At 33.3% G+C, this 19,468-nt stretch overlaps 1 protein-coding gene across 1 annotated transcript in view; it reads right to left on the bottom strand.

Moving 5' to 3' along the window:
* Positions 1 to 803: 803 nt before the first annotated feature.
* The window catches only part of LOC143228385 (ski oncogene-like), a 57,676-nt gene continuing 39,011 nt past the window's right edge, over positions 804 to 19,468 (bottom strand). Inside the window, exons 4-6 of the mRNA XM_076459649.1 lie at positions 14,913 to 15,127; positions 13,381 to 13,601; positions 804 to 8,283 (exon numbers count right to left, since the gene is read on the bottom strand). Of these exons, the coding sequence (XP_076315764.1) occupies positions 7,858 to 8,283; positions 13,381 to 13,601; positions 14,913 to 15,127 (862 nt within the window). The 3' untranslated portion in view covers positions 804 to 7,857. The remainder of the gene's footprint in view (positions 8,284 to 13,380; positions 13,602 to 14,912; positions 15,128 to 19,468) is intronic.

Below are 19,468 nucleotides of genomic sequence, written 5' to 3'. Positions count from 1 at the left end.
AGTCTTCTTGATTGTTTATCTCATGCTTGAGATCAGTAGCAGTCTTCCTTCTGTCCTGAAGGTTGATTAAACGAAGATACCTGACATCAGTATCATTGTGTTTAGGTGTTCTGCCTCTTCCTTTCCTACTTTCAAATATACCTGTCTTAGTCTTATGACTTAGGTTGTACTTAATCATCATCACATAAAGCTTTAGTGTAACTCCTCTGCTCTACTAACAATTCTCTACGGTTTTTGGGCCGTGGCAGAACAATCTAACGTCACATTTTGTGTTAAGCACTGTTTTTACCTAGGTTTATTTGTGGAGTTCTATAGAATTGATTTCTTCTATCACATACCGATACGGTATGCCAGCTCCTTTCTATATAGCTAAGATACTGCATGTGATATCATGACAGCTATTTCATGCCCTAAATTTGATCAGTACTTTCATTCAAACAGAACTCTTATGATATGCCCTTGGTACAAGTACATGGGAATTCTAAAAAATGACAAGTATTTTTACCCTGGCGCATTCACTTGTAAACAGGGATCAGTGAAACATTACAATGTTGAGATTTACATTCTGTAATGGCATGTAAGAATTAGTCTCATAAAATGGAAAGAATGAGAAGGTATTCTCTTGTTCTAATACTTTTGCACCGTACTATACGATGTATATTTTTCTTTATACAAAATACAGTTGAAATGCAGTTTCAATAACTTCCGCTCTATGAAATAATGTTTTGAGCGTTTTGTTTTCAAAAGTCTTACTAAAAAAAAAAACGTATTTAAGAATCTAATTCACGAAACAAACGATTTAGTAATATTGGAAAAAAGCAACTTTATTTGTACTTATTTCTACAGCATCTTGATCAGTAATAAACTGAAAAAAACAACATTCGTGGAAGAACCAATGGGTTACAGAAAGTGTCTTATTACTGACACAAAGATAATAAGATAGAAGTTAAATGATGCTGACTATTGTCTCCAATTTTTGTTAAAACACTTATACATAAAAATGACAAAATATCAACAAAGAAAGCACTTGTAATAAAGACAGTTTTTACTTTTAACATTGCTATAGTAATTTAACAAAATGATTTGTGTTTGAATGTTGATTAAAGAACCGCTACTTTATCAAATGAAACAGACCAAATATGTTACGGGACGGAGTGTCATCATGACGTTTGTACAACCTATTGACGACATGATTATAGGTCTTACTTTTACCATTAATGTAGTTACAGTACAATGTGAGCTTAAATGTTGATTAATCCTAACCGTAACGTTATCAAATAAAATATGTTACAAGAGGGCGTGTCATCATGACTTTTGTACTACTTACTAATGACGTGATTACAATATCATCAAAAACGTGAACATGGTAACAGTACTATGGTAACATAATGTTCACTAAACAACAATTATATTGTGAAATCAAACAGACCGAATACGTGATAGAAGGACATGACAACTAAACGATACGAGCTTAAATACGAAAATTACAAAATCATATCACGAATACGTAAACTGATTCTGCTAACAAGGAACGAATTCACAAAACATTTATTTATACAAGCAGAAAACAAATATATCAAAGCTGCCATTCAGAAACATTATCCGAGTTGATCTTAATAGCGAAAAATGAGAGTATGTCGATTCCTTTAAGATGCCTCAGAGATTAGTAATGTTTCATTGATAAATATACATGTGATGAAACCAGTATGAAGCCTAAGTATTTTCAGGGTGCATATTTTTAATACTTTTCATGAATGTCATAAATACATTTCCATAGAAGTATCTACAAAAAGGTTTATGTTTCGTGGCGAGTTATTTTTTTAGCGTAAGCATTATGTAAATTGAGCTCATTTACGTGGAAGAATGTATTGGAATAAATGCATAACATATTATTAACCATAAATTCAATAATAAACTTTTATAACTCTTTAAAACAGAGCAAAAGAAGGTATGTGTAGACCATGAAAACATTGGTTTGTATGAACAACAATTGGCGTCCTTATCTTTAAATAATCGTGATGAAAAATACAAATAACTAACAAAGTTGTGAGATTATATAGTAGGCTCGGCATCTGGTGGATATTTTCATATTATAAAGTTTTATTTTATCCATACATCTAAAATGATGTTTTTAATGAGATCAAAAATCTTATTTTACTTTTGTTTTCATGAACAACAGTAAATCTGTATTAATATAGATCTAACACGGTAAATCTATATTAATATGTATGACATATAATAAAACAGATCACCAAAGTCGTCAAAAATCAAGAAAGATAAGTATACCAGTTTTATAAGACACTAAGAAACTAGAACCGAACAATTAATTCGGTGACGCACAGACTCGAGAAAGTATTAACATTACAACACAATTACCTAACTATTGTTTTCTGACGTTACTGAAGCGTTTTTATTATTGCCAACTATAAGACTATACAGGGTCGAACCCTGAATTTTAGTATTATAAGCCTGCGAACTTACAACCGAGTTAGAACTTGCTATACAATGTAAACTGGTTGTTAGTAAAGGTTATACTTCATTACATTACTTATCCAACTAAAACAGAAAGGTGGATTTTCTCTTTAAAAATAATTAGGTTCAGTACAGAATTTGAATGAATGTCGTCATTTAACTGTGAAATTTGTTGAGTAATCGTAATTACAGTAGCAATAATGAAGATTATATATTACGTCACGGTCTGTTTGCTCGTGTAAGTTTATCTTCATCCTATAAGAAGAAACCTTCATCATGCAATATACAAGTCAACAGTAGATACTAAACATAATAGAACATTCAACGATGACATAAAATGTAAAAACCTAAGAAACAATAATTTGTTTCAAACTTCCATCTACACCTCAATATTACAATATGTAACAAAGTTTTTACTTGTTTCTGGGCAGAAAGTGTTATTTCTCAATTGCTTATGCCTAAAGTAAATGGAAAAGACCTGTTTTTCTCTTCAAACTTTGCTATTGTGACCTAGGAGCGTATAACGAAGACATGATGGGAGACTGTATTTGGAGCCTGATACGTGAAAGTGATTTACATTACAGCCGTAAATCTCGAAAAACTACTCACTTCTAAATATCTTTCTTCATTTTTGTATAACTTTAATATAAATACGTGTAAATCTGATTCATATATTGTTTTATTCAGACCTTATGTAAATGAAAATGTGCAAATTTGCCCGCTTTTACATAGAAAATAGGTTAATTTCTAAATTTCATTATCCAGGTCACAAAAGCAAAGTTTGAAGAGAATAATGGTTGTTTTCTGTACTTTTACAGCATAAGCAATTGAGAAATAACACATACTATCCAGGAACAAAATTTGTGTTACATAGTGTTATTATGAGTGTAGCAGGAATTGGTTTCTGAAACGACAAATCACGTGATTCTTATAAAGTAAATAAAAAGCGTTATGGCTCAACAAAAACATTTGTACATCACCGGCATTTCAAAGTTTGGCCACGAAATAAAGAAAATCTGACCGATTTGATAACTTAGACTAGCAAAAGTCTTGTAAACTATATTGTAAGTAATGATAATTTTTTTGGCTTTTCTAAAATTAACACATAAAACATATGCACCGGTATTTTTATATTACGAACAAAACAGGTAATTACAAAATATGATAAAAAATTTTCATCTTGGATGCACCGTTCTCTTACAAGGAACACGAGGTTTCTTGTTTGAAGATTTTTAAACATTTTGAGCCTTTAAAAGACTTTTGCTTCTAATAGTGTTTTAAGATAAAATATTTCCATATTAGTCACAGAATAAGCTTCAGTCCCAAGCAACATACAGAAACAATAAAAAACGTTTAAGTAAAACAAAAATTCCTTACTGTCTTATTTAAAAAGTAGGCCCGGCATGGCAAAGCGTGTTAAGGCGTGCGACTCGTAATCTAAGGGTCGCGGGTTCGCATCCCCGTCGCGTCAAACATACTCGCCCTTTCAGCCGTGGGGGCGTTATAACGTAACGTTCAATCCCACTATTCGTTGGTAAAAGAGGAGCCCAAGAGTTGGCGGTGGGTGGTGATGACTAGCTGCCTTCCCTCTAGTCTTACACTACTAAATTAGGGTCGGCTGGCACAGATAGCCCTCGAGTAGCTTTGTGCGAAATTCTAAAACAAACAAACAAGCAAAATATAAAACGTTTTCTCTGGCGTATAAGGTAACTTCGAAACTTGAAAGTTTGGGCTCTAATTATTAGTAAAGAAATCAGATTTGGATACCCGTAGTGTGCAGACCACAGATAGTCCATCGCGTAGCTTTTTGCTTAATAGCAAACAAAAGAAATAAAACTATAACCAATGGTCTAGGATGTATTGGGCGGTGACGTAGTAAAAAATATATATTTTTTTAATTTGGGTTGGAACAAAACAAGAACATTCTTATACTCAAATATGCGATGTTTATAAAGCAACAGATGATCAACAATGCATTTTTAAAAACGAAGTTTTAATTTTTTTTGTCTGTATTACCTAAGTACTCCATGGCAACAATTAGGGTAGGGAGCACTATAGAGTAAGAAATGGGGTTGTTTTTTACCCAAATAATTTAAGTGATATAAATACTTTAAGTGTTCATTTAAAAATAAAGGAAATCATAAATAATGGAGCTGTTAGACATTTTAGAATCTCTCAGTGGTCTTTCGATTTCTTAGTAATCCAAATACTTATCACACATCTACGCCACTGTTGATATTAAAAATACTCAAACAAAGAAATATACAACAGTGATTTTTTTATCTCAGATCTTCTTCTCAGAGGTACCATGACAACACTTCCATGTGACAAAAACGCATTGCTTAATGTGTCCTTATCCAAGTAGTTTTACGACAATATACGTAAGACACTGATCACCTCTACCCCCCCCCCCAGTGGCACAGCGGTAGTCTGTGGACTCACACTACTAGAAACCGGGTTTCGATACCCGTGGTGGGCGGAGGACGGATAGCCCATTTTGTGACTTTGTATTTCATTCCAAACAATCAGTTTCTGATTACCTCTACAGTGAACAATGTGTGTGTGTGTGTGTGTGTGTGTGTGTGCATATATATACATAGGTCTACGTGCATAAATTAGCTGATATATTTCTCCATATAACTTAGTTAGTGGCGTTACCTGTCAAGGCAACCATAAAAAAAACAACAGCAGCCCTTACAAGTTTCAAAAACTTCCACAATCCATTGATTCTGAAGAAAGTAGTTCCGACATAATGTTAATCTCAATGTATAAAAGCAAAAGAAATCTGAGACTATAGCGTTAGTTCTTAATAATGCTTGCTGACTTATTGATAACTTGCTGTATAAAAACAAAGGAAATGTCTGAGATAACGATATAAGCTCTTTATATTTCTGATTCTCATGTATAACAAAGATGTAAGCTGTTACCAAATATGGTGCAATTTTTAACAACTTCCCCACTAATTATTATATTTAACATACAGGGTAGCCCAAAAGCTAGATATTTTTCAGTTAAATTTCTTCTATATAAAAAATATTTGAGGTATATCAGCAATGTTTGTCGGTCCTTTGAAAGCCTTTTTGTTAAGCTTATAGATTCCTCACATATTTTCGCACGTTAATTTGCGGAAACAGACAAGAATTGAAAAGAAATAGTATTTTGTTGTTTTTGAATTTCGCTCAAAGCTACTCGAGGGCTATCTACGCTAACCGTCCCTAAATTAGCAGTGTAAGACTAGAGGGAAAGCAGCTAGTCATCACTACCCACCGCCAACTCTTGGGCTACTCTTTTACCAACGAATAGTGGGATTGACCGTCACATTATAACGCCCCATGGCTGAAAGGGCGAGCATGTTTGATGCGACCGGGATTCGAACCCGCGACCCTCGGATGACGAGTCGAACGCCTTAACACGCTTGGCCATGCCGGGCCTAAAAAATAGTATCCAACTTTGAACAGCTAACTTTGAACAATCTGCTAGTAAATTATTTTTAAAATTCCAGTAATGGAAGCTTTTGGCACTCGTTACTCTGGAATTTTAACTAATGAGACATATCACACAGACATAAGAACTTGCGCATTGCAGAGATCAAGATATGAATCTTTACAGAAGGTCATATACGTGCATAATTAAAATAACTAATAAACTTGAGTACAATAAAAGCAACGGAAAGCTAATCTTGAAGGCATGCAATTCCGGCTACGGACAGAATCTTTCCACACAGCTTATTGCATTTGTTTGGCTAGCACTAATATTTATTTTCCAAGTAATGCTTGCTTAAAGTTCTACTGACCAAACACACATTGAAGTTTTGATTAATTAAGAGAAACAAAACTTGAGTTTCAAAGATAATATGAAAACGAATCTCTAAGAAATCCTATGTAAACAAAATGTTGAGGTATGGCATGGCTTGAAGCATAACTTTAATAATATCCAATGTTTCGTGCCTTTTTAGCATCAAAATAAAAAAACACACACAAAAGAAACGAAAAATATAAATGTATGTTATATAGTTATAAATGTAAGTATGACTTAACCACAATGTCTGCTGGTGATATGTTGCATAACAAAACATGGTACAAGAAAAACTGGCTTCATAACATCTAAAGTTTCGTTTTCTGTCTAGTTAGCTTGTTAAAATCTTACATAACATGCCTGTGTAACATGTTAAAGTTTCATATAATCTGCCTATGTAGCATGTTAAAGTCTTACATAACCTGTCTCGGTAACTTGTTAAAGTCTTACATAACCTGCCTATGTAGCTTGTTAAAGTCTTACATAACCTGCCTATGTAGCTTGTTAAAATCTTACATAACATGCCTGTGTAACATGTTAAAGTTTCATATAATCTGCCTATGTAGCATGTTAAAGTCTTACATAACCTGTCTCGGTAACTTGTTAAAGTCTTACATAACCTGCCTATGTAGCTTGTTAAAATCTTACATAACATGCCTGTGTAACATGTTAAAGTTTCATATAATCTGCCTATGTAGCATGTTAAAGTCTTACATAACCTGTCTTGGTAACTTGTTAAAGTCTTACATAACCTGCCTATGTAGCTTGTTAAAGTCTTACATAACCTGCCTATGTAGCTTGTTAAAGTCTTACATAACCTGCCTATGTAGCTTGTTAAAGTCTTACATAACCTGCCTATGTAGCATGTTAAAGTCTTACATAACCTGCCTATGTAGCTTGTTAAAGTCTTACATAACCTGTCTATGTAGCTTGTTAAAGTTTTATACAATTTGCAACTTATTATTATTCAATGTTCTACTCTTATCAGTAGCTACATTAAAATATACAGTTTTATCATATCATGATAAAAACATTACATTGCACCAGCTGTGTGATAAGGTGAGAATGTCAAACATAGTGCCACAACTGTATTTACACTAACACATGTATGTAACAAAACTTACATGTGGTTTTTCTCTGTGTTTAACTCCTTTCCTTTAAAATCCCAATGTACGTGAGCTACAAAAAATAGATTACATGTTAGTCTTCAACCAAGGAATCTTAAACAGTGAGGTATATTTTGGAAACATATTTTGTTTTGACACTTGCTTGTAAAATATTGAATTAAATACTTGTATAAGCACATTAAATTGTACCCACAGTTATAATGTGAACACATGCCAAGAACACAAGTTCAGACTTCTTTGGACAGATGTAATAACACAATAAATGGAAAGATTCACTTTATCTGAATTTTTCTTATACTTGTTATGGCTGAAGTGGCACGACACCTATAAATCTTCGTTTGAAGAAAATTAAAAATAAATCTTGTTCTTTGATTTTTAAATACAAGTCAAGTGTTTAATTACCGTTTTTCTACTACCTTGCCCTGTTTAATAAAGATTCCTCTGTACTGCATCTTGACACACTTTAATCTTTGTCACTGGACATAATGTCCGATTCTTCCTTTTGTGGTGATTTGTTCCTCACGGCAAAACTTTCTACTTCAGACTCAGGAGTAAGAGGTTGAATTTCGTTTCCTTGGTTACTGGCCATGTACATTGCTTTGGGCATATGAGTTTCTTTCATTTGCATAACCTCCTCTTGTAATGTAGTCAACTTTTCTTGAAGTTCCCTGTTTTGGTTTGCGATAGTATAATAATCTCTACAAAAGCAAAGTTTCACGTTTTCTCTCTTGTAGCTTTGTTTCTTGTCACTCCTTTTATCATTTTTATTGTCTTCTCTTGGACTCCGGTATTGTTTTCTTAAAACATGAAGCTCTTTACTTAGAATTCTGTTGATGGTTTGTAGTTCCATATGTTTCTTCATGTTGATACTTTTTGCTTTTTCAAACTCCTTAAGGGAAGAAGAGAAAAAAATTTCATATAATGTATTATATATGATTTTCAATTCATACTCTTCCATTTACTGTCATATCTTATCTTACTTTAGCATAGTATATGGAATTCGTTAAAAGGTAAGTCACCTGGACTAGCTAAATCTCACGATTTATTACTGGATTTACGGCCAGGAATACTACAAATAGGGAGGATGCCCAACTGATGAAACAATACATTATAATCACTAAATAAAACATCCGCGCTATTCGTGGGGTTCAACTGCCCTCCTCATAAATTTACGAGGCTACAATCAATGTCTGATCAAGCTTCTTCAGTACCATCAATTGTGTTTAACTAACACAAAATGGACCGTACCCGAAAATAAGCCCCGTTAGGATAACCACCTGCGGTACCTGAGTATGAAAGAATAGCGTGTATGCCTTGCTAATCCCTCTACCTTATGAAGAAGGGATATGGATCCAGTGTCAAACTTGGCGTCACAGGACCCTTAAGGAGACCAAGAGCACGAAATTAGGGCTCAGTGATCCTGAAAACCTACTCCTAAACCTTCGTAATGCTTATGGAATCTTTCGGGTGGGTTTTAGCCTCCTATAGTCACCTCCAGAGGAGGTTGCCAGAAAAAAAATGTTAAAACACCCATCCGTGGTACCTGAGTACGTTTGGTCTTGTTAACTTGCGAGATAGAAATACAGTTTCAAACACAGCGCTTTCGGGATCCCGAAGCGGGGGAAGTGTTAAGTAAAACACAATCTAGTACCACATTTGAGTTCAGCGACCTTGATAACCAAATCTTAAAACACAATCTAATACCACATTTGAGTTCAGCGACCTTGATAACCAAATCTTAAAACACAATCTAATACCACATTTGAGTTCAGCGACCTTGATAACCAAATCTTAGACCCCTTTATGCTTGGGTGACCTTCCGAGAATGTTTTAGGCGCCCTTGGTGGTAGTAATAGAAATACGAAACATAGATAACGATTCCCCCAAGCCATCACAAGTCTTCCTGTCAAATTTGGTTTTACTAGTTCCAAAACTTAGAAAGTGGTTTGTGGACAAAAAATAAATAAATTCATACACAGTGTCGATTAATATAGGATTTTCATTATAAGTAACGTAGTTTGAACATTATACTTAATTAAATGTGCTGAAACTCTTAGCTGTATATATATATATATATATATATATATATTATTTCTGATCAATGTAAGTAGATTATTTTGATCAGAAATTTGGATTAGCTTTAACTATTATTACTCCTGTAGTTCTGTTACAAATCCCGTAAATATATTACGATATATTAAGTTTGTTAAATGGTTGGTAAATATTAGAAATGCTTATTATCATTAGTGTTGACACACAAAGAGCTAATTTAATAACAATATTTACCTGTCTACGTATTTGTTTGTATTAGGTATATATACAATAATCTGATGAATGTCGTTTAATTACTTTGATACACTTAAATCACAACAATAAATAGTTGACACACGTACTTTATATTTATTTGTAATGCGACGGTTCTGTGGCTACGTACAGTATTGGAAATAATTCTGGAAATTGCGATTTAAAAGGTATAAAGGCAAATCGTAATACTTTATCCTGTGAAAATGAACTATATACTGGTGCATACAGCGTATGTTGATAGCTTACAATGTGAATGGATGTCATTCAACCAATCAGAAAGTGGCATACTGGTACACAGTCTGTAAGAGTACAGATCGTCATACTATGCCTTGCAGTAATATAAATCTAGTTACAGCTCTGAGGTCTGAAATATTGTATGACGAACCTATAGAGATTAAAGTTTTAGTGATCAAGTGTTTTATGTAGCCGCTCTATTCAAATCCTATGAAGAGGTAGAAAAATTAAACATTACAAAATTGATGTTAAGTATCTCAGATTAGTGTGTTATTTTTTCAGAGATAGATTAGTTGTTTTCCAACACTGTTTCAGAATGCCTCAGCACGTATAGAAATATTCTGTTTAAAACTTCCATGACACTAGACAGAGAAATACTTTCGGTGTAAATGTCATTTATTGAAATCACTATTATAAAACAATATCTTTTCAAAAAACAAATTGCAATGAACGTAAGGTATCTAAGAATGTATACTGTTTATATATTTCATATTGAACGATTAGTTAGTGATCGTTGGCCAGGGCGTCTGAGGTTTTTCGGGCTTCATGCTAAATTGTTTTGAAACATCTCAGTCAGAAGACAATCAAGTAAAGATATTACTAATGAAATTGCTCTGAATACAGATGTAAATGCTGCCTCTAGAACAGTAAGATACACATTAGCACAAAATTAAGTTTGAGAAATGCTCCCGAGGAAAGGTAATGAAACCCAAAGACTGAAATGGACATCCGACCATAAACAGTAGAATGAGCAAAGTTGTATTCATCTACTGTTTTAAGATTAATATAAATTCAGATTGTTTGAAAACGATCAACTCTCTCTCTTTCTCTCTAGGTGTTTGAGTACATATATTTGTATACCCAGGAGGGTCAGGTGCACGAGACCTCTTCCTCCTATTGCTAGTATCCATCTGTCTATAGGTGTTTGGGTATCTATATATATATATATATTTGTATACCCAGGAGGGTCAGGTACACTAGACCTCTTCCTCCTTCCATTACTTAGTTGGAATGACCTGATTAATACATTTAGAGTAAATACAAAATGGCTGAAGTAATAGCATAACTTTAAATTTGGTCCTTTTCAGGGCAATGTCCATTTATGTTGTTCTATCTTTCTTTCTAAATAAGTCTAGAACGTAGGTGGCCTGCTTTATTTTAACACTATTTTATTACTATTATTATTTTAAATTTGATTTTATCTTAAATACCTGATGTACAAGTTTAACGGGGAGAGGTGTTTAGGTCTCTCTTCATCATATATGCAATACCTGTCTAGTTCGCATAATAACTCATTTTTTCGCCAATTTTTAATCAAAATATTTTATTGTACTATGTAGAAGTCTATCTGGTATTGTTTGTGTATTTGAGTAACGATTAACTTTAGATTGGTTTGCTTTGAATTTCGCGCAAAGCTACACGAGCGCTATCTGCGGTAGTCGTCTCTAATTTAGAAGTGTAAGACTAGAGGGATGGTAACTAGTTATCATCACTCACCACCAACTCTTGGGCTACTCTTTTACCAACGAATAGTAGGATTGATTGCAACATTATACCGCCCACCACGGCTGAAAGGGCATGTTTAGTGTGACAGGGATTTGAACCCTCGGATTACGAGTCGAGTACCTTAACCACCTGACCATGCCAGACGTTCAACTTTAGAAAAATCAAAACTTGAAAATAATACTAGAGGAAAACACTATGGCAAGACGTTACAAATATTAATACCACTACAATACCGAGCTTGTGCGAAACTTTATTTTTGTTATTTTGTTGAATTATTTAATTAAAAAGGAAGTGAAAAAACCATTGAAATAATTAACATGCATATTTACGATTTTTATTAAGTAATTATTCCACACATCATTCCCCCCCCCTATATATATTCACACGCCTTTGTTGAGTATTCTCTGCCTTGGTTAGAACAAGATGTTAATGCCACTGATGAAGATATAGTACTTACTTTAGTAATGTGACTTCTCCCATCTTTTTTGCATTTTTCACTTCCGAGAAACGTTACTACCATATGGCTGGCGGGGTTAGCAGTAGGTGTGACATCCTCATATGTTTTATTTTGTAATTACTGGAAGCTAGCTCCACGTTGTATTATGTTTCAAACGTTTGTTCACACTAATACCATTTAGATTTCTTTCTTTGACTTCTACGCGTATCCATGTTAATAATGATTAATGTGAATTTATGCAATAAAAACCTTAATAGTAACCAGCCAGATGTTTATGTCAGAAATTTGTGTTACTAGTCTATTTTATTAGTTTATGTTACAAGTCCATTTTACTAGTTTATGTTACAAGTCTATTTTTCTAATCTGTGTTACTAGTTTGTATTAGTAGTCTCTGTTACTAGTCTATTAAAATAATATTTTTAAAATCTTTAATATTCTACTATTAACTATCACTTTTTTACACCATAATTAATCTTCGAATACAAATGTAGGCTACGCTAATTATAAGTTGCAGGAATTTTCGGCGAAGCCAAAATGTTAATTTTTCTGTATATTTTTAACTCGGGTGTTTAAGGCCAAATTAACAATTTTTATACGTTTGTTCATATTACCATAAACAATTTTAAGCTGTAGAAATTAGACTTATTATGATTTACTTGTCTGAAGTAATTTTATTGTTGAACTTAGAATGTTGTATAAATCAAGCCCTGTTGGATATTTTACCACCAAATTCTAAGCATTTTCTATTATATCATAAACCTTTTATAAAATAATATCGTATCGCTTAACACTGTAAGTGTATTAAATTTTTAAAGATAATCCAAGGAGTATTTATAGTAATAAACACAAGTAATTTCAGGTTTGGCCCGGCATGGCCAAGCGTGTTAAGGCGTTCGACTCGTAATCTGAGCGTCGAGGGTTCCAATCCCAGTCGCACCGAACATGCTCGCCCTTTCAGCCGAGGGGGCGTTATAATGTGACGGTCAATCTCACTATTCGTTGGTAAAAGAGTAGCCTAAGAGTTGGCGGTAGGTGGTGATGACTGTCTGCCTTTCCTCTAGTTTATACTGCTAAATTAGGGACGGCTAGCGCATATAACCCTCGAGTAGCTTTGCGCGAAATTCAAACCAAACAATTTCAGGTTTTTGATTATCTCAATATGACTGCAAGCCTAACAGAGTCTAATGATTAGTTGTCAAGTTATTTTATTAACTAGAAATTTAAATATGAATGACATCAGGTATCATCAAAATATTTCACCTTTTTTAAAAAAATTACATAAAAAGAGTTTATACTTAAAAAAAGGAGGATTAGACCACTAGATAATGGAATATGTAACATTAGTTATCAAATAATTATTATAAAGTAACGAGTAACATTAAATTCACATTATGAGCAACATTAAATCACAAAGCTGTTAGTTTGGCAGGTTGTGTGCTACCTTGTTATACATTGTTAAAATTAGGGCTAGTTGACAACACAAACCTTTCTTTCACTGTGATATTTCAAATCTGTCTTAGCCAGATAATCACAGTACTTTAAGATGATAGTTTTTACTTTAGACATTATTTTATCTTGTGCTTCTTCTTGCAGATGATAAATTTGGACCAGGGAATGAAGTTGGTTAAGTTCCTTACTCACATCTACACCTTCAGATGATGGTTGAACTTCACGAGACATTAGACATCCTTCTCTCTCAATATTCACTAAGACAAGAAAGACAACGCACAATAAATAATTAAAATTAGGTTATGATAGATACAAATCAAAGAAGAAAGTTTGCCGTTAAAGCAACAAAACCTGTAATGCAGTACATTAGAACAATGTAAAAATATCTAAACTTGTAAACTTCAGAGTTGAGACCAAGTGATTAATATATGATTTAAAAACTGTTATTAATGTATCATGCTGCCACTCCTACATATCTGAACAACTTTACACATCACCAGGATAAATACATCAATGTAGAAAACTGCGTAAAACAACACAATATAAATGATTTTTAATTTAAGGAGAAGTGAAATCTGTATGATAATAAGATTTTTCTTATAGATTTATTCATTTTTTAATTGTGAAGTTGTTGTTTTTTTAATTTTGCACAAAGCTCCTGGAGGGCCATCTGTGCTATCCGTCCCTAATTTAGCAGTGTAAGACTAGAGGGAAGGCAGCTAGTCATCACCACCCACCGCCAACTCTTGGGCTACTCTTTTACCAACGAATAGTGGGATTGACCGTCACATTATAATTCCCCCACGGCTGAAAGGGCGAGCATGTTTGGCGCGACGGGGATGCGAATCCGCGACCCTCAGATTACGAGTCGCACGCCTTAACATGCTTGACCATGCCGGGCCATTTTTAATTGTGAAATATACCGATATTGGTTTCAATCCATGCAAACTGGAAAGATACAATTGTTACCTATGATTATTGTTATTATCGTATTTAATTAAGACCTTTTGTTAATAATGGATATATAACAAGAAAAACACCATTCCAAAATGAGCAAAAAATTTTTTGAGTTGCTGAATCACACACATTCTGTGATAACACTGGCTTGTATAATATATTCTTTCTACAGAAACGAAACAACCCAACAATGTGATAGCTATTCTAATGATATGAGTAAATACCAGTTCTACAGATACATACAATCCACACAAATAATTTAAGAAATATTTGATAAGGTTCGATGCCACTAAGAAGACCCCAACTCCAAGAACTTGAGTCATTTCTAAGTGATATAGTTAAGATACCTCATTCCACTGCTTTTTTTAAACAATAAAAAGCTTAAAAGCTTTCTGAAGCTACTTGGTATTTGCTACAACATTTTATACCAATTATTTATCTTTTCATTTCCTCCCCTCTCACGCAACAAAAAAAAGATTATATATTTCACAATTCATCCTAGAAAAACAATCAAGGATTTTACGATGCACAAAAAAGTAAGTAAGTGAAACGGTATTTATTACAATGGATGTAAAAACTTCCAAAGTGTAGAAAGGAGAGCTTATACTTGCCTTTAATTGCTTTCAAACGGTTATTTCTTGACACCAGGTCTTCTGACTCAACAAACGTAGTTAGTTGGGGCTTTTCGTACTCTGACTGCTTTTGTAAATCATACCATTCAGGACTGCTATCCCACGATGGTTCTTGCTTGACTTTTTGTACCTTTCTTAATATTTCCTTCTGAGAAGGGGACACTGACTTAGAAAGTTGGATATTGTAATTTTTTCTGATAGCTAAAGAAAAATGATAATGTGATGAGTAAAGACAGTTCATGAAATGGTAAACCAAGAAATATGAAATATGTGTATCTCTGTAAATTTTTTTCCGTATTTACAAACTGTAAATCTAACCTACTTGTGCACCTAAGTCCATCATGGTTTATATGTGATAGGTTGAACAATGACAGAATAGAATAACTAGTCTACAGCCCTTTGTAACAATTTAAATATAGGATAAGATGACAAAATATTCCCTTGAGTGTGGCCGACTACATAATGTAAGATGTTTCATTCGCAGACGAGGTAAATTCCTCGTAATAGTTTAGTTTTAAAGTTGACAGTCTGAATATGGTATTCAGAAAGATAATAACGATGGCTTTCTCAACTCGCATGTTTTTCGTTCATTGGAGATTTCATGTTCACGTCATTTAAAAAATTTACATTATTGAAGAATGAAAATTAATGTACACAAAAGAAATGTTGTATAAATACATTTTCGCGTTTGCATTTGTTTGTTTTTAATTAAAAATGCGTGCGTGTATGAATACGTACTTAGATATTAAGTTCACCAGTAAATACGAAAACTAAGATCTCTGAACCTATATGTCATCAAATCAGATACACAATTTTTAAAACTCCACAAAAAAAATCACTCATATTTGACTGTATATTCCCTTGGATTCGACACATGAAACAAAAAACTAAACATATTAAAAAATTTAACAAACACAACTAGAAAACTTTTCTCACCTGAAAGTCTCAACGATGAAGTCGACTAATTAAAATAAAATTTCCTCCTAAATCTGCAGAAAAAATCTATACATATAATAACTGAATGTCTGCCTTTCTGTCTCGCTCTGTATCAACTGAACGGTTAACTGTATCTATTGTGTATGTATGTATGTATATAAAGATGCTTATTTTTTGAGAATACATAACAACAAAAAGAAAATTTCTTTTTGCAACTCCTAAAATTTAATATCAGTATCAACATCGATCTGTCAGTCTTCTTTGTATTGAATAGTCAATCTGAGAAAAAAAATATTTTTCGTTTCCAAAAGAGATTTAACGACACAACGTGGACTTCCTGCTCCAACTGATTAAAACAAATATTTCAAATATAGAAACGTGAACGGAAAAAAACGAATAAAGAGAAAAACGTGTATCAGTATATATATAGTATTATATTTTATATTGGTGTTTTGTATATGTATGATTTTAATGTACTATGTCAAATAAATCGAACTGAATTCAATTGAATATCTTTCTTTTGACATTTCTTATAAAAATGAAAATTGCCAAAAAGCGTTCACTTCGGTAGTGATTTTTTCTTGCGATCAGTAAAATGACAAAGGACGGTGGCATCTAGCAAAAAAATCCTCTCGGCTATTTAGCCAAACTGGGTATTCTATGTCCTGGGTGCATTCATTGCATAGAAACTCAACAGTTTTGCCAACAATTCATTTCATTCAACCTCCTTTACTTAGAAACGAACGCAACACAGTTTTCCTTGTTGAAATAAAATATAAAATGACAAAATACTGTTGTGAATGGTTTACTAGAAAAAGATAATGCATTGCCTGCTCTGATCCAAGATATTAGGTTGACTTCACATTTTAAATTTATTATTTAAATTATTATTATTTATTTATTATTAAATTTTATTGTATTTAGGAAAATTGCCGTTGAATTGTGTCAATGTACATCTGCTAGTTAAACACAACAACTTCAGTCAACGACACAATGGGTAGTCAACCAACAATCCTGAAGTCAATGAAACATCTAACAAGAAAACACTACTCTGATGCTTACGTTACATACCGAATATCAGTAACAAACTAACTATCATTTGGAAAAAACAAACAAACTTACAATCAAACATAACATTCTGGTAAACAGCTACCAAAACATAAACTATATTATGTGAAAAAGTTTCTGAAAAATACTATGTTTATTTTTTGTATCAAATACAATACAACAACTGTAATGAATTCTACATTTGAGAAACAAGCTAAAAAGTATAAACCAGTTTCAGTAAACAAACACACAGAGACAAACATGGTGATTGTTGCTTAAATAAAATAAACATAACTATAGAAAATAGTAAAATATTAAACAGAGGAACAAATATAAATAAATCAGAAATTAAAGCCCTTTTAAGAGAAGAACAAAAGGTTTTTAAATGTAATATCTAATACCAATACTGTAGAAACAACGTGGCCCCGCTAGTACAGCGGTATGTCTACGGATTTATAACGCTAAAATCTGGGGTTCGATTCACCGCGGTGGGCTCAGCAGATAGTCTGATGTAGCTTTGCTATAAGAAAACACACACACACTCCAAAAACAATAGAAACAAGATAGTAGGAGGGGCAATTACAACATCCCTTCGTAATATCACAGATAAGAATTAACACCTAGAAATATATGTATCTATTTAATCACAATCGAGTTTAATTTATCCTATTGTTGTTTGATAACATTCCACTACACTGTATGCCTGTGCTATTATGTAGAGATGATGAAAATACCACCTCTGCTATCTTGTTTGTATAGTTTTAAAGGATTTGTTTTACCGATCCATTCATTTACTTCCTTTTTTTTTATAAGTTTTATTCACTTGTTGTTTTATTTTAAACTACGTCACCATAGTTTGTTTATTTGTTTTTTTTTAATTTCGCGCAAAGCTACACGAAGACTATCTGCGCTAACCGTCCCTAATCTAGTAGTGTAAGACTAGAGAGAAGGCAGCTAGTCATCACCACCCACTGTCAGCTCATGGGCTACTCTTTTACCAACGAATAGTGGAATTGACCGTCACATTATAACGCTCCCACGGCTGAAAGGGCGAGCATGTTTGGTGAAACGTGGATTTGAGCCTGCGATACTCAAATTACGAGTCGAACGCCTTAACCCACCTGGCCATGCCGGGCCGTCACCTCAGTTAAATTGGTTGACTCATTGTTTTGTTTTTTAAGTTATTATGTAACTAAAAAGAAACAGAAGAAATAAGAATAAGGAATTCAAAGTTTTTGCTATGATATTTATAAACATTCGCAGAAATTGTGACTCAGTCATTACAAATACATTGTTATAAAAGGAAACACTTGTAAAGTTCTGATGACTCATTGAGGACATATTTAAAATATCATTTCGAAGAACAATCTGAGTCATCCCTACATAAGCGATATTATTTATATCATTAAGTGTACTCTCTTACAATATTACGCTGTTGACTGACAATATAATAATCTAATTAAATATATACAGCGTCCCCTGCAATCTTATACTTAACATTTCCAAAGTGATTCGGTCCGACATGGCCAGGTGGGTTAAGGCGTTCGACTTGTAATCTCAGGATCGCGGGTTAAAATCCCCTTCGCACCAAACATGCTCGCCCTTTTAGCCGTGGGGGCGTTATAAAGTTTCAATCAATCCCACTAGTTGTTGGTAAAAGAGTAGCCCAAGAGTTGGCGGTGGGTGGATGATGACTACCTGCCTTCCCTCTAGTCTTACACTACTAATTAGGGACGGCTAGCGCAGATAGCCTTCGTGTAGCTTTGCACGAAATTTTGAAATAAAATAAACAAAATAAAGCGATTCTTAAACTGATAATGAGCCAAGCAGGTCGAAACGTTGTTACTCGTTTTGTGTTTAAATAAAAGGTTCTAATAGCCATATCAGCCGTCTCTACCACATATGTACTTCAATTTGGTCTCTCAAAGTTATGAAATATTCATTAAAACATTTGTCGTAGCAGTTGAACGTCTTTATATAATTTAATTCCTTTGGTTAATGCTTAAAAATACCAATTTAAATGTATAAACAAAGCACAGACGTTAAGTATGTGTTTAATTCCAGGTAACAGAAAGACAAGTGAAAAGAAAGCCCACTAGAAAAAAAAAATCCTTTATCTCTCAAATCCTTGATATTTAACTTCCTTCCTACTTGAACACACACCAACTATAGTTCTAAAGATTAAGCTGCTTTACAGTGAGTTACATACTACCATCAAAACGAAAACTCAATTAGAAAAAACTATTGATAAAGAATTTCTTTGTTTTTGTTTACTTTTAGAGAAACCATTGTCCTAACCGTTATCAGGAAACACCTGAGGACAAAACCTCTTGAAGGAATTAAAGGCTTTATACAGTTATATCACCTTATTAAAAATTACTCTTTGTTCAAAAACCTGATCTACTTTCCAAGGACTATTTTAATAGCACTTATGATACGGAAAACGAAACATTTAACTTATTCACATTTAATACGAATAAAATTTAATGCCTTTCAATTGCTTTGTCCGACTTCACCTAAATTAAACTACATCTTATTCTTCCTGCTATAAA

Source organism: Tachypleus tridentatus, chromosome 10, assembly GCF_004210375.1.
Source record: "Tachypleus tridentatus isolate NWPU-2018 chromosome 10, ASM421037v1, whole genome shotgun sequence".
In the NCBI taxonomy this organism is placed as follows: domain Eukaryota; kingdom Metazoa; phylum Arthropoda; class Merostomata; order Xiphosura; family Limulidae; genus Tachypleus; species Tachypleus tridentatus.
The sequence above is the reverse complement of the archived record's forward strand: the minus strand, read 5'-3'. Positions and strand labels throughout refer to the sequence as shown.